Genomic DNA, 25,875 nt, shown 5'->3' with positions numbered 1-25,875 from the left:
GCACAGACACACACATATAATTTGCATTTCTTTTGGTTGCCAGTTTGTGTCTTTTGTCCATTTTCCTATTCAGGTGTCTATTTTTTTCTCTTACAGAGATGAGTTGAATGGATGCATGATGGTTTACTTAAATAATCCCGACTAATGGGCATTTAAATTATCCCTCAGTTTTCACAGTTATCACACAGCCTAGTAACTTGAAAAGGTGGGTAACTAATCTTTTCAGATTAAAGTTATTAACCTCTTAGTCACAAATGCTACATTTTCCCCCAGTTTAAAAAATTATTAACGATTAAAAATGGCACCAAAAGTGGGGAGAGGGGCAAGACAGAACTGACCGCTTAGAGACAAGCAGGCCATATCCACAGTTTTATTTTCTGTTTTGGCCTAAAGGGTATATCTTAGAATTTGAATCAATTATTAATGCTTAAACATTAGAAGATACTCAGCAATTTTAGAAAAATCAGAAGCTCTGAGGACATTGAGCCTGCTCTCCCCGTGGTTACGATGCTGGAGCTTAGTAGGTGTGGCCAGCGTCAGGCTGGGAGGAGCTCTCTAAGTCACCACAGTGCTACTGCCTGTCATATCCTGTCTTTATGTTGAGGCCCTTGGGGCCCAGTCTCCTTATATGCATATATGGTACCCATCTGGCCTCTGACCCTGGGCAAGCAGTGGTGGCTTATGCCTGTAATCCCAGCACTTTGGGAGGCCAAGGCGGGCAGATCACCTGAGGTCAGTCAGGAGTTCGAGACCAGCCTGGCCAACATAGGGAAACCCCGTCTCTACTAAAAATACAAAAATTAGCTGGGCGTGGTAGCACATGCCTGTAATTCCAGCTACTCGGGAGGCTGAGGTAGGAGAATCGCTTGAACCCGGGAGGCGGAAGTTACAGTGAACCAAGATCGTGCCACTGCACTCCAGTCTGCGTGACAAGAGTGAAACTCTGTCTCAAAAAAACAAAAACAAAAAACAACCTTCGTGGCATACCAACTCCGCTTTTAAACATATTTGCCCTGGAGAAACAATGAGATCAACATACAAAAATGTACAAACAAGTATAATCTTTGAAGCTGTGTAATAATTGTGAAAACTGAGGGGTAATTTAAATGCCCATTAATAGCTGCAGGCTACACATCTGTGTTGTAAGTATAAGATATTTACTGGATTTCAGACATGAGAAAAAAGTAAATTATTTCTCATTTTTAAATTAATTACTTATTGAAATAATAATTTGGATATATTGGGTTTAATAACTACATTAAAATTACATATACATGTTCCTTTTTATTTTTTGAAATGTGGCTTCTAGAAAATTTACGTATGTGGCTCACATTCATTGCTTGCAGTATATTTCTCTTGGACAGTGTTGATCTGTGGAGGGTAGGAGGGATGAAGTGAGAGGAAAACTAAACTAATATGGCACGATGCGGTTTAGATTGTGTGTGTGTGTGTGTGTGTGTGTGAGATAGATACAGAGAGAGAGACTGTTAGGGGGCAGGGAATAGTGTTTTAAGCTATCTTTATTTAACTTTGAGGAAAAGTGATTTTTTTCCCATGCTCCCTCAGATAAAAAGTGAGACAGTTGGGTCTAGAAATTTCTTTTGATTCCCACTAACCTTCCTTTTTTCTAAAAGATGAAAGCTTTGTTAGTGAGTATTTTTAAGCTCTTATTTGATGCTACAGAGAAATGTTTTCTCATTACTACCCATCTTATGAACCTAAGTGACAAAAGCTCAGCTCCAATAGAGTATACTGAGTGGAGCCTGACCATATTTCATTTGTTATTTAAAAGCTTTAAGATTTTGTAGAATGCTTTTATGTCAAATTCCCAGAAGATTTGACCTATCAGAGTGAACCAGAGACCTTAACAGCTTTAGGGCCAGCACTACTACTCTTAGAAACTTGTGTTACGGCTTCAGTGATTTGAGGAAACCAGTTTTTTAAAGAAGTAAGAGTCCTCATGGGATATCATAGATATAGTTAATCAACAAAAGAGAACAGAAAAACGAACCTGATGTTTTTCTACTTAAACAAGAAAACTGGCAGTTGAGAGTAATGGTAAACATGGGAATTAGTGCTTCTTCCTAAAGACATGATGCAATTCTGTTGTTCTTTTCTCCCCTCGTTTCCTCAAGCTCTTATTCTTCAGTCTTACATTACAAATTAGTCCCTGGTACTTTCACTTCTGGATTCATTAATCTATATTATGAGCCTGTTATGTTCAAGGGACTATTATAGTTGTGTGTGAGAGGGGAAGGCATAGGAACATGCATAAAAATAACGTTCAGGGCACAAAAATAGCATGTTTGAAGAGAAGCCTAGATAAAGGGCTGCGAAAGTTGACGGGAGAAATGTTTCTGATTGGCCAACCAAGACAAAGCTCTCCAGAAAGGTTGCAGGAAAGCTCCTCTGTGCAAAGCACCAAGGGCAAGCTGGATAGTTGCAGACTGGGGAGGGAAGAAAGAGCACATGGGAAAACAATGGGAAGGATGTCGGGAAAAGCAAACCTCCATCGTGGTTATGTATAGAGTTCTCAGCACAGCTGGAAACATTTGTTGAAGGCAAATTGCAGATGGTCTTACATGCCATGTCCTTTAGTCATATGAATTCATCAGTAGTGTGTATGATTGACTGAAAAGCTTCTAGATTAGATGAAGTACCCTGTAAAAGACACCAAGATACTGGTTCAGACAGTTAGTATTGGGGAGACTGATCTGGACATCTCTAAGAGTAAGATTGAATTTAACTTGGAAGCAAAGCCAGGAGTAAAATATCATATAGGAACATCTATAAAAGTTAAATCCGGTATTTTTTTGCTTTTCAGTCAGATGAAGCTCAGTATCTTTATTACTCTTTGAAGTAAAGTTGTATTAGCACGTAGGCCTTTGAGAGTAATACAGTTCATTCAGAGGACACAGGGCTCAGGAAGGTCAACCCGGTCCCAAAAGGCCTGAAGATGGGACTTGGGCCTTAAAGGACCCACGGAGGAGCCTCCTAAGAAGGTAAGGGCTCCAAACAGCATGAACATGTTCCAGCAAACCAGGAGAAGCAAAAGCATTTTGCTGAATTAATTGTAGAACAGATACTGTGCTTCATATGACTGCATAGAAAAACACTGGATTCAATTTCTCCCTCTACTCAGCAGATACACAAATATCTGTGACAGAAGAAAACGGCAGTAGTTTAGTGATAGCAGATTGGATATAAGCAGTTCTCAAACTGAATGATCTTAGGACCACTTTATACACCTAAAAATTATTGAAGAGCCCAAAGAGATTTTGTTCATATATTGAAATTTATCATAAGTCAAAACTGAGAAGTTTTATAAATATTTATTAAGTTAAAAATCATCACATAGTGAAAGAAGTCTGTCTAGAAAGACTATATATGTTGTATGATCAAGCTGTATGACATCCTGGAAAAGGTAAAATGATGGAGACAGTAAAAGGGTCATTCGCTGCCACTGATCTCCTCAAGAGTCTTAATATCGGGAAGCTATCAAGCTCATGGTGGCCAAAACACCATTTTCCAAATTCTAATGTTCACCTAAAAGCTTGAATTTTATCATTGGCAACAAGTACTGTCAACTGTTTCTCTTGAGGCGACAGGCTCAACTTCATTTTCAATAAAAGGTTTACCTAGTATCCAAATTGAATAACATCCCTTGTCTGTCAGTGATTCTCTCAAGTAAGAAAGGTGGTTTGTGAAAAAGCAGCTGCTTCGACTCACAGTTCAGACATTCGCATAGATGCTTTCCCTCTAGACATTGTTGTACTTCTGTATGCAGCGGGAGTGGCGTGTGCATACTTCCCATTTCATCACACAGAATATTAAAAAGATGCACTCAGGCTTGAGATGTAGGAAAATTAATATTTCTTCTGTGTCCTCAAGGACATCCTTAAGTGAAACTGTCTTCTCTATTTTACTGCGAGTGCACACTGGTAAAGAATAAGGTGCCAGGCTGGGCCTGGTGGCTCATGCCTGTAATCCAAACACGTTGGGAGGTTGAGGTGAGAGGATTACTTGAGGCCAGGAGTTCGAGACCAGACTGGGCAGTATAGCAAGAGCTTGTGTCCACAAAAACACTTTTAAAAATTAGCTGGGTGTGATGGTATGTGCCTGTAGTCCTAGCTACTTGGGAAGCTGAGGCAGGAGGATCCCTTGTGTCCAGGAGTTCAAGGCTGCAGTGAGCTATGATTGCACCACTGCACCCCAGCCTGGGTGACAGAGCGAGACACTGCCTCTAAAAAAAAAAGAATAAGGTTACCTCAAATATAGTTTGATTCCTTTGCTTCGACTTAATGTAGGCTGAGCTGTCAATAGGTTTACTCACCATTATTTGTTTACACCATTGGTGAAAATGCCACCACACTGAAAAGGACATAATATCTTAGTATGATAATGAAAACAGTTTTGACTCTATGATTCCCTTAAAGAGACTCAGCAGTCCTCAGGGGCTGCAGGCTACACTTCATGTGTATTTTAATGGTAATACAGACATTTTAAGAATTGACTTTTTTCTGGGTTTAACCAAATGGAAATTTAGCATGCTTGCATTTTTGGCTCTGGGATTTTTATTTTATTTTATTTATTTATTTATTTATTTATTCGAGACAGTCTTGCTCTGGCAGCCAGGCTGGAGTGCAGTGGCGTGATCTCAGCTCACTGCAGCCTCTGTCTCCTGGGTTCAAGCGATTCTCCTGCCTCAGCCTCCCTAGTATCTGGGATTACAGGCGTGTGCCACCACACCCAGCTAATTTTTATGTCTTTAATAGAGATTGGGTTTCACCATGTTGGCCTGGCTGGTCCCAAACTCCTGATCTCAGGTGATCTGCCCTTCTCGACCTCCCAAAGTGCTGGGATTACAGGCATGAACCACCAAGCCCAGCTGATTTTTATAATTTAAACAATGGAAATTCTGTTTAGAAATTAAAATCAAATATGCAAATTGAAGATAAAAGAAGAATAAAATGAAAAGTTCAGCATTTGAAATAACTGTCAAATCCATAAAGTATCATATTTAAAATTTAATTTTATACCTGAGTGCACAGAGTTCATTTTTGCTTAGGAAATGCAGTGTCTTAAGACAGAGTCTTGCTCTGTGGCCAGGCTGGAGTGCAGTGGCACGATCTCAGCTTGCTGCAACCTTCGACTCCCAGGTTCAAGTAATTCTCCTGCCTCAGTCTCCCGAGTAGCTGCGACTACAGGCGCCCGCCACCATGCCCAGCTAATTTTTTTTGTATTTTTGGTAGAGACGGGGTTTCACGGTGTTGGCCAGGATGGTCTCGATCTGCTGACCTCGTGATCTGCCTGCCTCAGCCTCCCAAAGTGCTGGGATTACAGGCGTCAGCCACCATACCCGGCCTTAAGTAAATATTTCATTCCTGTTTTCAGAATATTTGATTATATTACTGCTCTGTGGTAATTGAATGTTCATTAATCTGAAGAAATGTTGTTTTCTTGTATTACTTGCATTGTTGTATTATCTGGGGGAAAACCACATTTTTGCATTTTTACTGAGACTTCTCTCTAGATGAGTGCCGTACCACTTAAAGGCAGCATTGCTAGTATTTTCTGTCAAATGCTTTTTAAAATCAGTTTATTGAGTCAATTTCTGGTGTAGAGCACTCAAGATTGAGATCAATACATGAGCCCTTTGTCTCTAGAAACTCAAAGATTGTGCTTTTCAGGCAAGATCATAGAACTTCTGTGTATGGACCTTTTTCACCACTGCTCATTGGGTGCACTGAGAGTGATAAATAACTCTCTGATCCCTCTGTGAGGGCTTAAGACAAGGCACACAACCAACATATATCCTTGAAGAACTTGAACATAGAATTACACCTGTGATTAGATGAAATTAAGCCACATTGATCTATTCTCACATTGGCCAAAAGAGGGGGACATAGACTAAGGAATGTGACTATAGTAGTTAGAAATGTTTACTGACATTGTATAGGCCAGGGTGGAACAGTGACACTTGGAAACAGAACAGTGGTATGAATGCTTTTATTTTTGTTGACTTGACCACAATTCTAATACATAAAGTATAATCCATACGCTTAACAGCTATGATCTTACCCAAACTCAGGATGAACCTTGTGATACTGTAAAAGTGAAAGCAGGTTGAATTAATGTCTATAATTAATGCCTGCCAGTTTGTATTGACAAAGATGCCCAGACTTTATGAATATGAGTAGAATTCAAGCTTAGAGAAAGAAAAGAATGTTCTTGAAACTTTTACAGCTTTTACATGAAGAGCCATTGCCTAGTTTTCAGTTTGGTTGGAATATGTAATAAATCATTTAGTCCCAAATTCTAGCCTGTAAAAAATTGTCATATATTAAGTTTATTTCTCACAGACACCTGCCAGAGGACAGAAAAGTACAATATTTCTGATGCTTATGTAGCAGTGACATTGGTGATTCTATCTTTATCTTTTCTTTTTCCTAGCTCAAAAGCTAACTGTTTAGTACTTAGAAACATATTTCTACATGTGTTTAAGTGCAAGAAACAGTCAAAAAAGATAAGTGGAAATGTAAATAAAGTCTTCGTACAATAAGTTTCTTCTTGTTCATCCACGCCAATAAGGAACTGGGATGTTTTGACACAATATCTAATTAACTCAGAGTTAAACTTGATTTACTGATTTTTAAAGAATGAGAAACTAAATAAGTTTTAACATTAAAATGACAATAAAATTATTCTGAAAGCTGTTTGGAATCCTAAGAGCACATCAAGGTTATCATTTATAATATTCATTACCAGAAAAAAAGTTTATTAATGGAAATAAATTACATTTTGAGTTTATTTGGGTAACTATGTCTTTTTCTCTATATTTAGCTCAGTAAATGTTGAAGTTTTTTGAGATCAAGATCCCTTCAATTCCAACATATGCTTAGTTTCCTGTAATAACTTTGAAACAAGTTTAATTTTAGCTTTTCTTTACAAATTTATGACTCATTACAAAGTGAAATTTTTATTTTTGATGAAAACAGATGCAAAGAAATAAAGTGACATAGGGCCTAGAGAAAATGGAGACTAGAATCCTAAACATTGTTGTCTCTGTAGGTTTTCAGGCCCTGATAGCATCAGGGGTTTGTTTTTTTAATAACATAAACTAGGCAAAATGGCAGCAGTGTTCAACAAATGATGCATATTTACTAAACAAAGCAAATGGAAATATCAGCTCTGAAGGAACAAGAACAGGTTCCATGACTGAAGGTTTCATATAACCGCCAAATCCAATTTGACTGGTAGTTGTATCCATTTCCTTTCATCATCCCCCACATTTCTTTTCATAATTACTAACCTAAAAAAAGACTTTCTGTTTTCTCCATTGATTTGTTTTTCCCCCAGCCTAGAATCAAGCAGAAGTACTAATGAGTAATGAAATAGCCTAAGGCAGACAACAGGGTAGAAAACAATGAAGTTGATTAATCAAATATTATCTGTGATAAATCTAAATGGTAGGAACTTTTTTCATTAAAGCAATACTTAATTTTACCTAACCAAAAGAGTGTACATTCTAATTGACTTTGGGAGCAGTGTCTCTTGGAAAAGACGTTAATTACCACTCTCCACTGTCCTTTGTGATTACCTATCATTTGCCAAAACTTCCAACCAAGTTGAAATATACAATGAAACAATTGCCACCTTAAAACCCTTTTCTCTTTCAGGGCCATTGCACCATCATGGGTTTTTTTAGTCTTCTCCACTTACCTTTGATTGTGGACTTCTGCAAGACTCTGTGGCTTTCATTTATTCCTATGCTCACATGAGACTTAGTTCTATCTGTTGGTTTCAGTTATCTCTTGTTCTGATGCCCAAATCTATATCCCTAGGTCTAATGCTTCACCCAGGCTGTAAGCCTTTGTTCTCTCCTTTTTTTGAGGTCCCAGACTCCAAACCTTATCATCATGTCTTATACTTCCTTCTTAACCACCACACTCTGATTATTCTTCTTAGTGGTGCCTCTCAAATTTCTCTCCCACCTGATTTCTGTGGTGACCACTCAAGTCCAGGAATGCCTGACATTTGTTGTCTTCCTCATCCAGCTGGACTCCTGCAGTGGTCTCCTGACTGTTGTTCCTGCCTCTACTCCTTGCCGGTTTCAGCTTATTCATTGCACTGAAGCCACAGCAGTGTTTTCAAAACATAAATCACACCGTGACAAACTCTTCCTCAAAACCAAAGAAGAAACGATCCCAACCTCCTTTCTGGGGCTTATCATGCCCTGCATGACTGGCCAACCCCAGGTTCTTTGACCTGTCTTTTATCTCTCCGTGGCTCTTGTACTCTGCCCTGGACCATTGCAGTAGATTGCCAACTGGTCTTTTAGTCTGAATGTTTTTTCTTAATTCATTTTTGTTTTTTTTTGGTCTATTAGATCAAGCTAGTACTTCTCAGTCTATTAAAGAATAGACCTAATATTTTGTACCTTTATTTACTACTCACTATACCAATGCTCAACTTTAGTAATGTCCATCTCTTCACCGTCCTATTCCTTCCATTGATTTCTGCCTCCTCCCCCAACATACCTCTTACTGTCATAATACTGTGTACTTCTTCACCTCCATGCCTCTTTCCTCACTGTGTTTTTCCACCTGAAGCACCATTTCCATTCATTTTAGCACAAAGAAAACAGACTTTGACTTTCCCCTTCTCTGAGTATAGCTTTAAAACCTACCTTGGTTTCTGTCTTTAAATTCTTACATATGAATCGTCTGTGTTTTATGCTAATAAATTCTTTTGCAGTGAATTCTTATTTGCCGGTTGCTTCTAGTGTACTTGTCAATTCTCCAGGTATTTTAAGGCCCTCAAGAGTGGAATAGTGTCTCATGCTTGTCTTCTGGTAAACGTACTATTTACTGTAAGACTAGTCAGACAGTAACTGTTGATTACTTGATTGAAAACTTGATGAATGTTACTGAACATTTTTTTCAAGCCTGTGTTTTTGGAATATTTAAGCCTTCTGGTTTTTTTTTTCTTTTTTCTCTTCTAGAAAGTCGTTTTTTAAACAACACTCAACTTTGTGAACCCCTGAAGATTTTTTGACCGTTCCGAGTCTTAATGCCACACCACTATTCCAGCGAATTTATGCTACAACTGGTAACAATGACCAGAAGCCTGAAGAATTAAAATGCCAACACCAAACCTTTCCTTACCAGCTCTGGTCTATATTGCTCCCATGCATTTAATATATTATTTTGTTTTATAACCACTTCTAAATATTCTCGGTTCTTTCTTTTTGTTGTTGTTAATTAAGGGGTTTTGGTTTTGTTTTCTGTTTACTTTGTGTGCAACTACCTGCTTTTAATGACTCACTTTGATCAAATGACAGTGGACAAAGCCAGCCCAAGCTGGTAAGGTGCTGTTCACTTGAACAGGTGCTGTTGTGCAGAAAGGAAACTCTGTGACTAATTTAGATAGTGGCTTTCCTTCTTCTGGATTCTTTTCATTGAATTCTCATAGTAAATATTTACAGAGTTTTCAAATTGCAGCAAATATACTGTATGAGAAAATATTAATACAGATTAAAATCATTTCTTACATCTTGAAAATTTTCTAATATTTGAGAATTTCACAGGGATGTTTTTTATATTGGACCCTTTTGACTTTCCAGTCCTGTGACTTTCTACTTTTAGTAGAGAGTCAGAATCTCTGGACTGGAGAACTATGAAGAAGTTCACTGACTGTGCACTGTGCTTAGAGACCCTGCCGCACCACAGTGCCAATGCTTGTCAGACACATGCCCTTCAGCAGCATTCCAGAACAGGAGGGAAGAAAAAGAGAAAACTTTCTTCCCTTCTACTAAAAGATTCAGGCAGCTTAAAACCGTAGTGCTTTCTTTCTTAACGTACCCAAATTTCAATTCTTTCCATTATTTGAACACTTGGGTAGAACTCTTGCTTTGTATTAAACCTCCTTGTCTACACATGTAAAACTGACATTTTGTTATTGAGCAGGCCTATCTCTTTCAGATAGTTTTACGATTCACACAGGTTTGAGGATGCTGGGGAGAGGGGGAGGGGGCTGTGGTGGTGTTCTGTTGGTTACAAGAAAGTTATACCATTTAAAGCTGGCACCAGAGACCTGATAGGGACTTATTAACTATATTGAACATTTTTTCCTTTGCCTTTGACCCTATGTATAGTTACGATGCCAGATTAGATTTATAGCAGCTTCAAGTTGTATTAAATGATATTTGGCTTCCTGTAATACTGTTATAAAATAAAGTTTGTTTATTCTCTAAACTTGTCACTTCTCTTTTTCTAAAGGTTTAAAAAAACAAACTTAGGCCGGGCGTGGTGGCTCACGCCTGTAATCCCAGCACTTTGGGAGGCCGAGGCGGGTGGATCACAAGGTCAGGAGTTCAAGACCAGCCTGGCCCAAATGGTGAAACTCCGTCTCTACTGAATATACAAAAATTAGCTGGGTGTCGTGGCAGGCGCCTGTAATCCCAGCTACTCAGGAGGCTGAGGCAGGAGAATCGCTTGAACCCAGGAGGTGGAGGTTGTGGTGAGCCAATATCGTGCCACTGCACTCCAGCCTGGGGGACAGAGTAAGACTCCGTCTCGAAAAAAAAAACAAACTTGACTGGTATTTTTCATCAGAAGTCTTAGTATTTTGTGAAAAGTAGCATTTCAAAATCCGTTTTCAGCTCTTCTGTAATTTGATGATGCTGCCAACATCACTACTTGAAACGGTGAAAGCGACGTTGAAAGTTTGTAAATCTAATGTTGAGCGTGCCAGATTCCTTCTGCCTGGTTACATAATCCATTCCAGCTTTTACGAATTCTCCGAGGGAAATTTTTGCTTGTTTTCTTTGTGCATTTTTCATTTTGTTTTCAGGAAATATTTTAGCTGTACCATCTGAATCTTGCTCCTCTGCTTCATGTCCTTCTTTACTTTGTGTCCACTGGCCCTCTGTGTATCAGGCAAACTAGGCCACTGAGGGGCTGCATCCCAGTCTGATTGGGATGCTTTCTTGTAAAACTTTTGTTGGGGCACACCAGGTTATGGTGTTATTATAGAGCAAATAACCAACAGGGTACATTTCTTGTAAAATGTTATATAGAATTTTTTTCTCTAGTCATTTAAAGTAAGTACATTAAATACAATTTGCATAACTGTCGTCTTTGAGATCTGTTTCCACTAAATTATCTCTCGCCTTGTGAAAGGCCTTTCTCACTTTCTCTATAATTATTACAAAAACAACAACTCCCTGGAGAATCCGATTCAGCAAGCCAAGCCTTAGAAATATTGTGGAACCAAATGTGATTTTGCAAGTGTATGTCTCATCAGAAAGTTTGTATAACACTCACATTGAAATCATAGGTTGAGCTTCCCTGGGTGTTTTGAAGACCATATTTGCAGTGACAGGAAGAAAGTTTGTCTTCACAGGTCCCGTGGACTGAGAAATGTGGTGTGCGGGCATTAGGGCTCAGTTTTATTCAGCTGAGACAGCAAGAACAGGGTTTAGGGTCCTGGGGGCATTGAGAGAATCTGTGGGAAGTAATGCCCACAGAGCCACTTGAAACAATGTTGATCATTATTCCCACCTGTAGCTACAGGAGCAAGGCTGTCTTTTAAAAAAATATTTTGTATTATAAAATATTTCTCTAGCTGTTATAATCTCATCTGGTAAATTGGGCTAAATGATAGAATAAACAGGAAAGTAGATCAAATAAGGTTTTGGAACTTGGATATGAAAAATTTGAAAAGTGGAAAGAATATTTTTAAATCCCCAATCTGTTTGATGATAATTATACATTGGATGGTATTTTTGAATACATGTTTTCTGCTGTCTTCTGCTTGTCACTCACATGTTAGACTGTATGTCATTGCCTACATTGTGATAAATTCAGAGGCCTCTTCTGATTGGCACACCAATTATAAAATCAGAAAGCAAGAATCTTGTGAACATGCTTTGAAAATTCTAATAACTTTTTGATAAATAGAAATCAGAAAATTTATTTTCAAAATCTGCTTAATGTCATGAATTCTGAGAGTTATCAGAGTTCTGAATTTTGATGGTTATCGGAGTTGTGAACTCTGATTTCTGATATTCAGTCTTGCCAAAGAACTTGAGATTTCAACAAAAAGCTGTTCTTACTGTCTAGGAGTGTTTACCTCTTCTGAATTTTCCAATCGCTAAATTATGTCTGGAAAATTCTGGAGGCTGTTACCTGGCCAGATAATTTTTTAAAAACGTTTGCAAATAATATTTCAGAAAACATAATATGGGCACTTTCTTGCCCAAATTTCTGTTTTATCAGCTAGGTTTAGGATGTGGAGCAGTCATCAACCTGCAGTTTCCCAACACCAAATTGCCAAATTACCAACATGATTATCAAGAGAGATGAAAAGATAATATTTACAGCTTTGAGTTCATTCTGTTACATTTTTAGCTGGTCACAGTGGGTCACGCCTGTAATCCCAGCATTTTGGGAGGTAGAGGCAGGAGCATAGCTTGAGGCCAGGAATTCAAGAATAGCATGGTCAACCTACTGAGACCCTGTATCTACCAAAAAAAAAAAAAAAAAAAAAAAAAACCACAAACCAAGTGAGGCTGTGTACTCCTGTCCTGTAGCCAGAGGCTGAGGTAATAGGATTGCTTGAGCCCCAAGGGTTTGAGGTTTCAGTGAGCTATGATTGCACCACTTCCCCCCAGCCTGAGTGACAGGCAAGACCCTGTCTCCGATATATATATATATATGTTTTTTGGTAAATTTATTGAATAATAACAATGTGACAGAAATTAAAGCACCTATTAAAGTGTTTTATTGAAGATCTCCAGTTGGAGAAACATCATCCCTATTGGTGAACCGTTTCAGATACTATAGTATTTGGAATAAGATTAGGAACTGTTGTAGTGAGACCATTTAGGGTTGTGGGAGCATTTCTGGCCCCTGGTGAAAGGCCTTGGAGCATACAATGTAGCTGAATGTAGGATAATGTAGGGAGACTGCCGACTTGGTCTAGGTGGAGGCCAAGACAGCTTGTTTTGGCAGCAGGAATGCAAAGGACCGAAGCAGTTCAGGCCTGAATGAGATCTTAAACTGGACCTATGAGAATGAGAAGTGCAAAGGCTTGACTATGCAGCTGCTTGGTAAAGCTGTGCCGGTTAAAGGATTTGACAAATTCGTTAGCAGTGCCTTCAGGCAGATGATAAACCCTTGGGACTTGTTCCTTCATGGGAAAATGAACATGTTTCTGCCCCTCTCTACATATAAAAAACTCCATACATCTAGTCAGTTTCATTGGAGATCCTCTACTCTCATTGGATGGCAGAAAAGAAATGGGCCTTGTTCTAAAGTACGTGGTAGTGCTTGGTGCTGAAAACATGTCTGTGTAGAGCTCATCCGTTATCACAATAGCTGAGATGGTGGACCAGCACCCACCAGAGCCAGAACTGGCCTTCTGAAGTGCCCATTATTGGAGGAAGATGGAGCAAACCTTGATAGCTGAGCCACAAATGTGGCTGGCAGCTGCCTGAGATAGGAATACGATCTGTCCTTTCACACTTTCTGTTAAAGAAAGCATTTTTACATAAGCTGATTTCCACCAGGGGCTAAAAAGAGATCTCTCCCAAAACTGAAAGAATATTGTTATTCCTTCCATATGGCAAGAGCACTGTTACTCTGAATTAGTTCGGTCTGAAAACCCCAGCAGACATTTTCATTGTAATCAAGTGCAGTAAAATGCAGAAATGAGTGTCTTTATTCTAGCAATAAGTTTTATATGATGCAAGAAGTGCAAGTAGAAACTACTCACGGAATGGGTATCAAGAATTTTAGAGTGGGGCTGAAGGGAAGAAGCAGTAAAAAATCCAGCACTGGTGGTATATTTTTGCTTTGGGTCATCCACACAACCTTTTGTATGACTGTAAGTCACTACTGAAACAGGTGCATTTCTTACAGGTGGCCACATTCATTATGTTTTATAAAGTGGATCACTCAGCCTGTTAGTGTCCTGCACAAAGATTGGAATGTAACCAAGTCTTACACTTAGAATGCATTGAACATCTTTGACTTATGTTAACTGGAAGAATATGGGGAGCACAACAGTAACCATAGTCTAGTTTAACTACCCCTAGAATTAAGTTTCTTTTCAATTACCTATGTTGTCTCTTTGGGGCTCCCACTGAAAGAGAAGAATTGTAGTGAAATGTTGACTTATCCGCATAGTTAGATATAGCTCCCTGTATTTTGGTATTACAGGCAAAGACTTGTATTCTCCTCAGGAATTACGTGAACATTCTGTCCTTTCCTCTTCCCATTACCAAATTGCCAACATTCCCAGGTCGCATCATGCTGAAAGCTACATTTGTGGGTGATCCATACCTAGTGTGGGGATACTCCACTTGCTTTGTGCATGTTTGTGACAATAATGATTTGTGAAAGCAATCAGGAAAAGGAGAGAAGCAAAGTCAGGTCCAAAAATGGTACCTGAACAGTGTCACTTAAGAGTTGCTGAACTGCAAGAAGAGCAAGTGGAAATATTCTTGCATACGGAATCTACTGAGCTTTCTCTAAGGCATTCATCTTTTGCTATTCGTTGGATCTCTACCAAGGTTTCTTCACCTCTAAAATCAGAATAATATAGGTTCCCATGGGATTATGTAGTAAGATGCTGCAGAATTTTATTTTTTAAATATGCCCTTTAGAGCAGACACAGTCACAATAAAAGTTAAAAAGTTACAATGTGTCCAGTGTATATACCCAGGAAATCCATTCTTGGTACTTTTCAAGAGCTGCTGTTTTACTGAGTCTCTGAGAAGTCCCCTTGGATAATAGCTGCCACTTTTCAATATGGTTCAGAATGAGTATCTTAGTATTCTTTCTATTTTGCTATGGTTCTAGTTTATCAACCTACTTTATTAGCTGAACTGTTGACCGTTGCTTGCTGACCAGTAGAAACTCATTGTGCTTTAGTTATTGGAAAGTCCCCAACGTCACGTCCGTTTCATTCTCTGGTACAGGGAAGAACCATCCTTGGGATTATGTTGGCGATCACAAGTCTGGGACAGTTCTTCATTAACTGAAAGGAAAAATATTAGTTAATAATTTGGAGACATCTGAGTGCCATTGGTCATTTAGAGTTCATAAGGGCTATTGGCCAGCATATCTGACACTGGTGGCCTTGGCAAGTCACAGAAGTCCAGGTCTTCCAAGCAGGTCCTATTAACAGGATTGATCCTTCTCTCCTCAACCACATCCAGTGGAAATCTAAAGGCTTCTTTCTAAAGAATGGCCCTGGTTAGAGCAAACAGACTACCACTGTAATGAGAATTGTTACATGCTAGGTATATTTAGATTTTGTTGATTAAGTTGAAACTCCCACAGCAAGTCACAGTGTCTGCCCCTGCTCATCTCTCCCAAAAATGTATTTGGGCACTTACAGTCTTCAGACAAGTCAAATTAGTTTTCTCCCTTTTACCTTTTGGTATATTTTACTGATGATTCTATTTCAACTTTTTGCAACCTGCTCATTCCTTAACCCCTTAATATATAATTTCAGCTAAAGCTACTCTACTAAAATATTAAAACTCACCATGACAACAAATTACTGAATCTAGTGGCATTTTCCAATCCCCAGTTTTCTTCCTCAGTAGCATTTGACACAACCCCTCTCTCTGCCTGCCCCCATCATTCTCTTCCCTTTGGCTTTTATTATGTGCCATCTGTGTACTTTTATCTGCTCCTTAGCTTCAACTGTTATGTTTCTGGCCATAACTAGATTTGATTTTTAGCCCTGAGATCCCTCTTGAGATCCTGACACATATTCGTTGGGATCTTCCTTGTACATCAGAAGACACAGCTCTCTTCCTGAAACCAGGATACACAACTGATCCTGCTTTCACCCTCAAAAGTTTTGTTTTCAGAAATATAATTAATCAAGCCAGAGACCAGGAGCTTCTAATCTCATGGGAGATTAATAAACATGTTTATAGGCTTGAACCTGAAAATGGTCTCTTAGGCTCCCACATAAAGCCCATGCAATTTATCCCTTGCTTGATACATTGTATGCCATGTACCCCAGGACACATGCACTTTCCCTGACCAGGCCTCCACAAATGCTTATCATGTTAGGGAGGGTGCATATGCCTCGGAGAGTGACAAGTGCCTGACTACATGGGCCTTAAGATTTAATAGCCAATACTTATTGAGCACTTGCTCTGTGCCAGGCGCTGTGTGAAGCCCTTTGCAATCTTTCTCATTCAATTCTTGTGATTGACATGATGAGCTAGTCATCATTATTATTAAATTACTGATGAGCAAACTGGGGCAGAAAGAAATCATGATGAAGTAATTTGCCCAAGATCAGAGAAACTGATGAATTCAGGATTTGATTCCAAGCAGTCTGACTTCAGAGACCACACTTTCAGCTACTGAGTCACACTGACTTTCCATAGATTATCGCTATTTCAAAGGTATTCCTTGGAGATGGCCCATGGCTTAGACTTTTAACTCACTGAAATATGAGTAATTTATTCCCTTTTATTCTTAATTACCAATGGCTAACTGCACAATAGGGTGCTTTGAATGAGGGACCAGAATACAGATTGTAGAGCTGAAAATGGGTGTCCTGCATAATGAGACAGAAAAAAAGTGAACTCTTAAGAGTGGAGAGAGAACTAGAATGGAGAGGCCAAGAGGAAGCTCATCAATCTACAGTGAATCATCTACCCAGTGAATAAAGTGTCTTTGCTAGGCACCATGTGGAGAGTGAGAGAAGTAAAATAATTCCTCCCTCACCTAAAAGAGCTTGCAATTTGGCTGTCATTTCATTTCATTGGGTCTATTGAGGGTGTGCAGAGAGATTCGATAGGCAGGTGGCCTTGAAAACACCCAAGGTCGTGGTTGTGGAAAATCCTGCAAGCAATGCAGTGTGGTTAGATCACAGGTAAAGAAATGTGATCTGACTCAGGCAGATCTTTATGTGGAGGAATCACCATCATCAATAATTATTATGACCCCTGTTATATTAAGAGATTGATCAAATTCTTCAAAGATTTTGTAAATTTTTTGCCTTGTTTAAAACTGTCCCACAATTGTTGGTAAGTTTATCTGCCTGGACCAAAAGGACTCAACAGATAGAACCCCTACTGAGGACTCGATACTCCAGAGGTGGTGCGTCGGTGAAGAGGGGCCATCTCTGGAGCCAGCCAGGGTTCGAATCCTCTTTCTACCACTTTCTGGGTAGGTAACCTTGGGCAATGTACTTAATTATCCCAAGACTATTTTAATAATAGCTACTGTAATGCTATAATGACACAAACAATGCCTTCTTAGAATTCTCAAGCCAGCAGGTACAATAATGACTAACAGTTGTTCAGAACAGGCACTGTTAAGAACCTTATATGTACTACCTCGCTTAATCACCATACCAGTCCTATAGTATGTCCTGCTGTTATTTCTATTTTACAGACCAGGAGGCCGAAGCTTCAAGAGGTTGAGTAGAGTGAGTATGAAGTTCAGTGAAAGATGCCTAGCCAACCTGTATATTATCAGTACTTTAGTTATTTGTTTTAGGATGTACGTTGCTGAAGGCCAAGACCTGGTCAACTACCTGACTTTCTTTTTGGGTCCAACTCTGTGCAAAAACATTTAGGCATTTCAGTAGACACGTTTTAAAATTTAATTAAATAATGACTATTTTTGGCCATGTTTGTCATTTTAGACAACAATTTGTTCCTGATCAGGGTGATGGTGTTTTGGGGGTGGGGTGGCCTGGAAGTAGAGGTTTGGGAATCTCAGGACTTGGGGAAATAAGATAATGAAAACTTCCAACCTAGAAGATGCAAAATGTCCATGACAGTGGCTGATGCAGGGTTTGGCTATGGGAAGTTCGAGACACACACTTCCACCCCAAGAGCTACTCCTCAAGGAAATTGACACAAATTGAAGAGTGCGGGATGTTAGAGAATTTTCTTTCTTCCTTTGCGAGAAAATTGATGTTCTCTACATACTAATTAAATTTACATGCACCATTACCTCCTAAGGCTTGAAGTGTGGGGATTAATGTTGAGTGATTACAATACCTCCACATGCTTTCCATCGCATCTTAAAATGGCTCTCTTGTCTGACAGACCCAGCTGTATGAGACAGGCAAGCTGGTTTTCTGTTTTAGAATGCAGGACTCTGGGGTTCTGCGAACATGCCAGTTAATCTATCAATGTCTCTCTTTTTACAGGAATAAAATAGAAATGATTACATTTGCCATAATCCTGGTTGGAAGATTAACGACATGACATTTGACCATCTGTTGACAGTTTTTTAAGTGGATGCTGCAAAATGGAGATACAAACTGGTGATATTTTATTTCGAGTCCAGTGATCTCATTTGCCCTCAAACTGGAGAGAAGACGGTACTACTTACCCTTAGGAAAATGGTGCCAGAAAGAACTATAATTTTTTCAAAGCTACATGTTCTTAGAGTTTGGGTGGTTTTTCTTCTTAGGAGAAAGACATATTTGGAATTAAAGGGACCAGATCAACATAAAAACGAAAATATCCATAGTCTGTAGTTGACTGCTAACACTCGAAAATATAATCAAGAATTACTCCAAAAAAAAAATAGATGCACTGATTCCATGTGGGAGAGGAGGGACATACAACCAAAAGATGGTTTGAATATAAACTTCTGGAGGGAATGTATAGTGCAGCTTGCCCATCAGCTGCTACCCTGACCAGGAATCTGTCAAGGACACCATCCAGGTCCCCCACTTTTCTCACCCAGTTTGCTTTGGGCTCAGTCTCAACAGAACAAAACCTGCCATCAGGGAGGACTACTTTGATCCACTCAGCTATGCTGTCCTTCTTACAGGAAAGGGGTCCGGATCCAGACCCCAAGAGAGAGTTCTTGGATCTTGCACAAGAAAGAATTGAGGGCGAGTTCGTAAAGTGAAAGCAAGTTTATTAAGAAAGTAAAGGAATAAAAGAATGGCTACTCCATAGGCAGAGCAGCCCCGAGGGCTGCTGGTTGCCCATTTTTATGGTTAGTTCTTGATTATATGCTAAACACGGGGGGGATTATTTATGCCACCCCTTTTTAGGCCATGTAGGGTAACTTCCTGACGTTGCCAGGGCATTTATAAACTGTCGTGCTGGTGGGAGTGTAGCAGTAAGGACGACCAGAGGTCACTCTCATCACCACCTTGGTTTTGGTGGGTGGGTTTTGGGTGCCTTCTTTCTGCAACCTATTTTATCAGCAAGGTCTTTATGACCTGTATCTTGTGCTGACCTCCTGTCTCATCCTGTGACTTAGAATGCCTCAACTGTCTGGAAATGCAGCCCAGTAGGTCTCAGCCTCATTTTACCTAGCCCCTATTCAAGATGGAGTTGCTCTGGTTTAAACGCCTTTGACATCCTCACTAAGCATCTTCCAGACGGTTGGCAGTAGTAGTGTTTCTAGTCATTAGTATTCTTTCCAACGATAAATTTCAGATAGGACCCCCATTGCGTTAAGTAACTGATGCACACATATTTGTTCTGCCATGATAAATAGCTCCTTCTGCCTCCTCACTCACTCTTCCTGTAATTCCTACCTGCAGCCTGGAAGCTCCAGGCACACTTCAATTAGAGCAAACCCAAGTAGGAGACAATGGGGAAAAACCACAGAAAATGGAGGCTTATAACCTGGCTGGGGGTGCCCCTTCACTGTAGAGGATCCTGCCTCTGTGAAGTGCTCAGCCCTGACACTGAGGGAAAAGTCCAGGTTATTATTATAGCTCTTTGATCAGACATTTAATGAGGCCAGAGTCAGAAACATACAGATTTGCAACACCTCCTCTAACTTCTGCTGATTTTGCCAGATGCCTTCTGTGGTTTTCTAGAACTGGGATTATTTTCTCTTAGTCTTCAAAACCCATAGTAAAAATCTGTCCCAGTATCTGGGACAGTGCCTGGTATATGATAGACTGACAAATATTTGTTGAATAAATGAATGAGAATTATCGCTATCCAGAATATGACATACATTTGGAGTAAGCTTTAAAGTTGGTGTAACGACTCTACCCAGTGAGCATGCACCCTCATCGTGTGAGGCTGACATGCCACTTTCCCTTGGGTTAGATTCTATGCTACAAAAATAAAGGCTCTGAGGTGGAAGGGACAGACTTAACAGTTGTGGGCAAGTCTAGAAGTCAAGAAAAGCTCAGTAGCATGTCAGAATTTGGAATAAAGAAAGGGGGAAGAAATGTGAAGAAACGAGGTTATTGGGAGCCTCTGTTCCCTTCACTCAAATCCTTCAGAAGCAGTTTCAATTGTATTGAGTTACAAACTTAAGGTAGTAACTTTTATCTGAGACTTGATCTCTAGATAACTTGCACGGGCAGGGAAGTGCTGAAGATAGGAGGGCATCACCGTGCAATCATCACAGAGATGTACACACATGAAGCACTTCCTCTGGGGCTGGCACTTGGACTGCATTTCCCCTGCATCAGCCCCTGTGATGCCAGGCCATACCCTGCACGTTGACTTTTCCAGGGCATTCTAAAGGAATGTGATTGATACATTTATACCTCAGAATTGTCTAAATAAAATACCATAAACCCATTTACATGTTACATATTACAGAAGTTTTTCCAGGAATGAGTAAAACTGTAAAACAGATTCACCCTCTTTTTGCAGAGTCTATCCCAAATACCAGATGTCTCACTGAATTAACCGGCCTATAATAACTGGGAAGTAGAGGCCAATAAGGGATCTTGATATCCATGAGGCTATCTAGACCTGTACTTGCTGCAGTTCTTGAAATATTGAAAATTTCATCCAGCCAGAGATGAAACTTGGAAACTACAGGAAGTCTCCAAGTCCCCGATGGTGACATCAGCATCCTTTTATTGTCCCTGGGACGTTCAATGTCAATGGGAGGCTGAGATGCAGTGAGTGTTACTGATGGGAATCTTTGCAACAACTGTGAAAAACGTTTCGACTTGGAAGACACTGAAGGGAAGCCATGGTTAGGATCTTGGGGATTTCTTATTTTCTCTTCCTTTTTGGAGGCTACTTCCAGGGTTCAGTGGTAATGAATGGCTGGGTGACAAGAGCATCCAACAGACTGGTCTTAGGGCAGTGGAGGATAAACTGATTTAACAAAGAAAAGGATTTATCACATGAATATTATAGAGTGAGGCAGAATATGGCTTGACCACTCAACAAAAGGGCTGTTCATAAAAATGAGACACACAAAAAATGAAAGGCTAGGGGGATATTTGAGTAAGTTATGATGAAAAACTTGATTCCATGACGTACTCTCTATGTCTCCTAGGATTTCTTTATGTTCTAAATCTCATCTTAGGAACAAATATCCCTCATTGTACTTCTGTTAGGTTATATATTATAGCATTAGTGATTTAAGATTTCCACAAAAGCTTGGCAAGTCCAAGAAATGCCTTCATGTATGTTATTATATAAACAGACATTCAAAGAGGAGGGGTTTTCAAATTTGTTTTAATATGACACTATCCAAATTAAGAAATATGACTGGTCTTTGTTGATGTTGCTAAAATAGTTATTAACCTTGATGATATTAATGTCATGTGTACTTGGCACAGTATTAACACCTAGTCTATCTAGTTAAAGCCCAGTTTCATTAATTTTAATTATAGCAGAATAAACAGTGTCAATCCAAGACCCAAACGTCCATTCCAAATCACCTTAAGCTTCCTGAGTTATTTGGTTTGGTTTTGTTTTTTCCACCTTAAGACTATAATCCCATGGAACATTTACACCAAGGTCCAGTATTTATCTATCAGGGCTTTACATTTACAAAGACTGTGACAGCAGAATGTTTGGAACATTCCTTGACCAGAAGTTCAGTGGATGAGAAAGTTGTGTGTGTGCACACACATAGGTGCATACACACGCACGGACATGCACGCACATGGCCACATAAACACATCTGTCATGTAAAGAAGGCAGACCATGAACAATGTTTTCACATATATGACTCTATTGCCTTGAGAGAGAGAGACAAGCAACCATATGTCAAAATTGCTGATTCACAGTATGTCTGTGAGGTGCTACAGGTGAGGGCCCCCTACAGCAGGCCTTCACATCTCAGCACAAGATCCACACAGTGGAAAGGATCAAACTTGGCCAAATTGATCAAGGAACTTGAGAGAACACTGATTGAGAAGTACCTACAAAAATATATATATATATGTTTCTCCTGGCCAGAAAACACTGATGGTGCATCGGTATATTTCAAGATGCGCTGTGGGAAAGGATGCCCAAGTTCTTCCTTGTGTGGCCTCACACTTACCCTCAATCAGTTTGATCCTGAAGTAGGCGATGAGGAGGAGCAGCAGCAAAGTCACGGGGAGGAAGACCCCAGAGAACAGGAACCAGCCAGGGAGCTCCCTCATGAAAGCTGACAGCACAGAGCTCATTGCCAACCACAGACCCCACGGGGACCATGGAAGTCACACTCAGGACCAGGGCAGCTTTCCTCTGAGTCTGTACTTGTTTTCTTTTGGGGCTCCGGCCTTTGCTCAGCATGTCTCAGTGGAACTTTTTGTGGACTTTGCTCTATTTAAATAGTCTGATGAATGCTGATAGGATTGCTGGCAGGTTACTCTGTAACTCAGCTACTAATTGTAGAGGAATTGAAAGGTCCATCTTCCAAGCTCTTTCAGAGATAAGTATGGTGATAAGTTTATTTGGGATGAAAATTACCCGACCAAGCAAAACTCGTTGTTATATATTCTTTCTATGTATTCTCAGACATAGAAGAGTTTTCCCTGTATTTCCTAAATTTTAGAGTTAAACATTTCTTAATAGTTATGCCACTGTACCTAAGTACTTATGTCTAGAAAAAAGTGAATTTTCCTTTATACATAGTTGATACAATTAATACCAAGGAAAGAGAAACAAGGGTTTTCCCACATATAGAAATTCTTCCTCATATATCCTACTCAGAATACTTCTCTGAGAAGTCCATTGGTTTATTCATTTATTTGACAAACATTTAATTCTGCTAGAACCCAACCTCTGAACTAGATGCTGAGTATGCAAAGAAGAGTAAATCATGGCCCCTGGCCTTTAAGAGTGGGGACAGACAAACAGAGAATGGCCACAGTGTCCATGGCAGAGTGGCCCATGACGTGGCCCCATCTCCTTCCCGAGGTGCATTCATCCTTGCGGGCTGCATGAGGTCATACTCTGCTCTACTGAGCCTTTCCTGTGGCCCACCATTTGCAGTTAGAAGGTGGCCTCTAATTGATAGTGGTATGGGTTGTGTGGTAACTCCAAAGTTTCTGGGAAAAGAAAGGGCAATCAATGGACCAGTGTCAAAGTTGACATTGACTTGTTGACTATGTTGAGTTGTCATTGACTGCTTTAGTGGAAATTTTCCAAAAATATTGGTCTAAAAATGAAAACTGACTAAAAGAGTCATATTCAAAAGATGCCCTGGAGAATTTGGAAGAATGTGGGGAGGAGAAATTGGCAGCCACCTTCTTGGGCTCATTCCTTCTGTCACGTTCTAACCCTGTCCCTGGCACCCTTTAGTGGTGGCTGGAGGAGTCTATCAAGGACAAGCCGCTGTCAGTGCCCCCCACATTCTTGCATCAGGGACTTTGCATGGTCATGCAGTCTTAGTCCCAGCTGTAAAGTTTGCACCCTAATTTACAAAATAATAAGACTGGAGAGGGTCTCCAGGGTACATGCCTGCATTCCTGATCAGTGAAGAGTTAGCAACTTCTCTTTCAGAAGAGAGACATCTTAATTTCAGGAGGAACCCTTCAGAATACCTGAGTTTAAGTCAGCATTCATTTACTCACTTACGTATTTCTCTTCTCCCACTCTGCAAACCCATGAATGTTGTTATTGCTGTTATACTTGCATGCCTTCCATTGAGATGTTTCTCTGGTGCTCTTTCAGTTTGAACAGGATGCTAATTTGTAAAGTGTCAATCTTCAAAGAACCTCTGTGAGCAAGTGACATTACCAGGGAGATGTCAGGCAGCTGTTAGGCAGACTGTCATATTCTTTCTTCCTGTTTCATTTCCATTCAGCAAGCCTTCATTGAATGCCTAAACAAAGGTAAGTTAGGGGAACAGGAAAATAAATGACAATAATGTTAGCTTCCAGAACAACATATAAACAAAGTATAGTGGAAGCACTGAAGAGAGACTGATTAATTCCAGCCATGGAATTGCGCTGGGCACAGTGGCTCATGCCTGTTATCTCAGCACTTTGGGAGGCTGAGGTGGGTGGATCGCTTGAGCTCAGGAGTTTGAGACCAGCCTGGGAAACATGGTGAAATCCTGTCTCTACAAAAGACACAAAAATTAGCCAAGTGCCATGGCATACACCTGTAGTCCCAGCTACTCAGGAGGCTGAGGTGGGAGGATTGCTTGAGCCTGGGGAGGTCAAGGCTGCAGTGAGCCATGATCGTGCCACTGCACTTCAACCTGGGTGACAGAATGAGACCTGGCTAAGAAAAAAAGAAAGAGGGATATTTGAGCTGAGCCTGGAAGGTGGATAGCTGAAGAATGCCCTCCTCAAACACATGACAGGAGCGCTGGTTAGGGTTTAAGGAGGATAGGGCAGAATAATTGAGAGTAGCTGGATGATGTGGGGTTCAGGCCAGAGAGTGTCTTATGAATTGAGGCTGGAAGAGTAGGGTGGTGTCAGAGCTTATAGACTCTTGAATGTCCTGTTTTGTCCCATGCTATTTGAACAAAGGTGACCAATTAAAGGTCTTTGATCATGGAAGTACATGATCTGACCTGAGCTCAATGGGCACTTAGGTAGGACTTTACAGAAGGGACTGACGAGAAGAGATCAGAATAGGCTGTCTCACGGTAGCAAGATATAATGAGTTTGGGATTAGAGATGGCAGAGGGAGAGAGAAGGGGACAAGAAAGCTGCAGAAATGAAACAAACAGCCCTGACACACGCAATTCAAAGATTACCACAAAGTAATCTTTGAACACTTACTATTTGTCAGGCAGGATATACAACAGTTTATGTTTATAATCTTATTTAATACTCACAGTAATCTTATGTAGAACAGACTCATAAAGATGAAGAAGCAAAGCAAAGAGAAGGTAAATGACTTGCCCAAGAAACAAATCTGATAAGCGACAGTTAGGACTCAAATCCAGTGCCCATGCTGTCATCCTCTGTGCAATGGTTAGCTGCAGAGATGGTGGTGCTGCAAACCGAGACCTCAACACATGCTGGGCAGCAGGTGTGGATGGGAGAAGATATGTCATTTTGCAGTCTTAAGTTGGAAGTGGTGTAAAAGTGTTCGATCGGAGCCTGGTAGAAATATGGAGAGGCCAAGTCTTGCCATGTAGATTTGGGATTTATTATTGTATAGATAGTAGCTGAGGTGGAAGGATGGAGAGATGCCTCAGAAAGGAGTATATATCAGAATAAAAGAGAAACCACCTACAGACCCTAAAGAATGCTCTCGTTTAAGACATAGAAGGAAGGATAAGAATCAAGAAAAAAACAGAGAAGACAGAAGGCTCTGAGAGGTGAGAAAGGAGCCTAGACCAATAATGTTAGGAAAATGGTGGCAAAAGAAAGTTTCAAGAAAGAGAAGAGATAAGTAGTATCATCTACAGGATCTGAGGTAATCCCGATCCACACAGAAAGTTTTGAGAGCATAATTGTAAAGATTTTCCTTTTTTCTCTCTTTAAGTAGCTCATTTGGGGTATAATTGCATACAATGAACTGCACATACCTGAAGTGTACAATTTGATATGTTTTGACATATGGATATGCCCACAAATCCATCAACACAATCAAATGTTGAACATACCCACCACCCCCAAAGTTTTCTTGTGTCCTTTCCTATCCCTGTCCCCCACCCCTCCCACTCCCTCAATCCTCAGGCAATCACTCATTTA

General features: G+C 40.1%; 2 protein-coding genes across 19 annotated transcripts in view; one reads left to right on the top strand and one right to left on the bottom strand.

The window, feature by feature from the left end:
- Positions 1–10,256, top strand: part of EPB41L2 (erythrocyte membrane protein band 4.1 like 2) — a 225,325-nt gene extending 215,069 nt beyond the window's left edge. For all 18 annotated transcript variants that reach the window (XR_004029359.1, XR_004029358.1, XM_030809682.1 and 15 more), the window contains one exon: positions 9,005–10,256. The gene's annotated coding sequence lies outside the window, so the exon portion shown is untranslated. The remainder of the gene's footprint in view (positions 1–9,004) is intronic.
- A 4,558-nt stretch (positions 10,257–14,814) lies between these two features.
- SMLR1 (small leucine rich protein 1) lies at positions 14,815–22,510 on the bottom strand. Its single transcript, XM_012506041.2, is given in 3 exon segments — positions 14,815–15,045; positions 22,275–22,411; positions 22,413–22,510. Coding segments are annotated over 3 exon segments (321 nt in total). The 3' UTR covers positions 14,815–14,959.
- Between the last annotated feature and the right edge of the window lie 3,365 nt (positions 22,511–25,875).

The sequence above is a fragment of the Nomascus leucogenys genome, chromosome 3 (genome assembly GCF_006542625.1).
Source record: "Nomascus leucogenys isolate Asia chromosome 3, Asia_NLE_v1, whole genome shotgun sequence".
Lineage (NCBI taxonomy): Eukaryota > Metazoa > Chordata > Mammalia > Primates > Hylobatidae > Nomascus > Nomascus leucogenys.
This window is presented reverse-complemented; position numbering and strand designations above follow the sequence as displayed.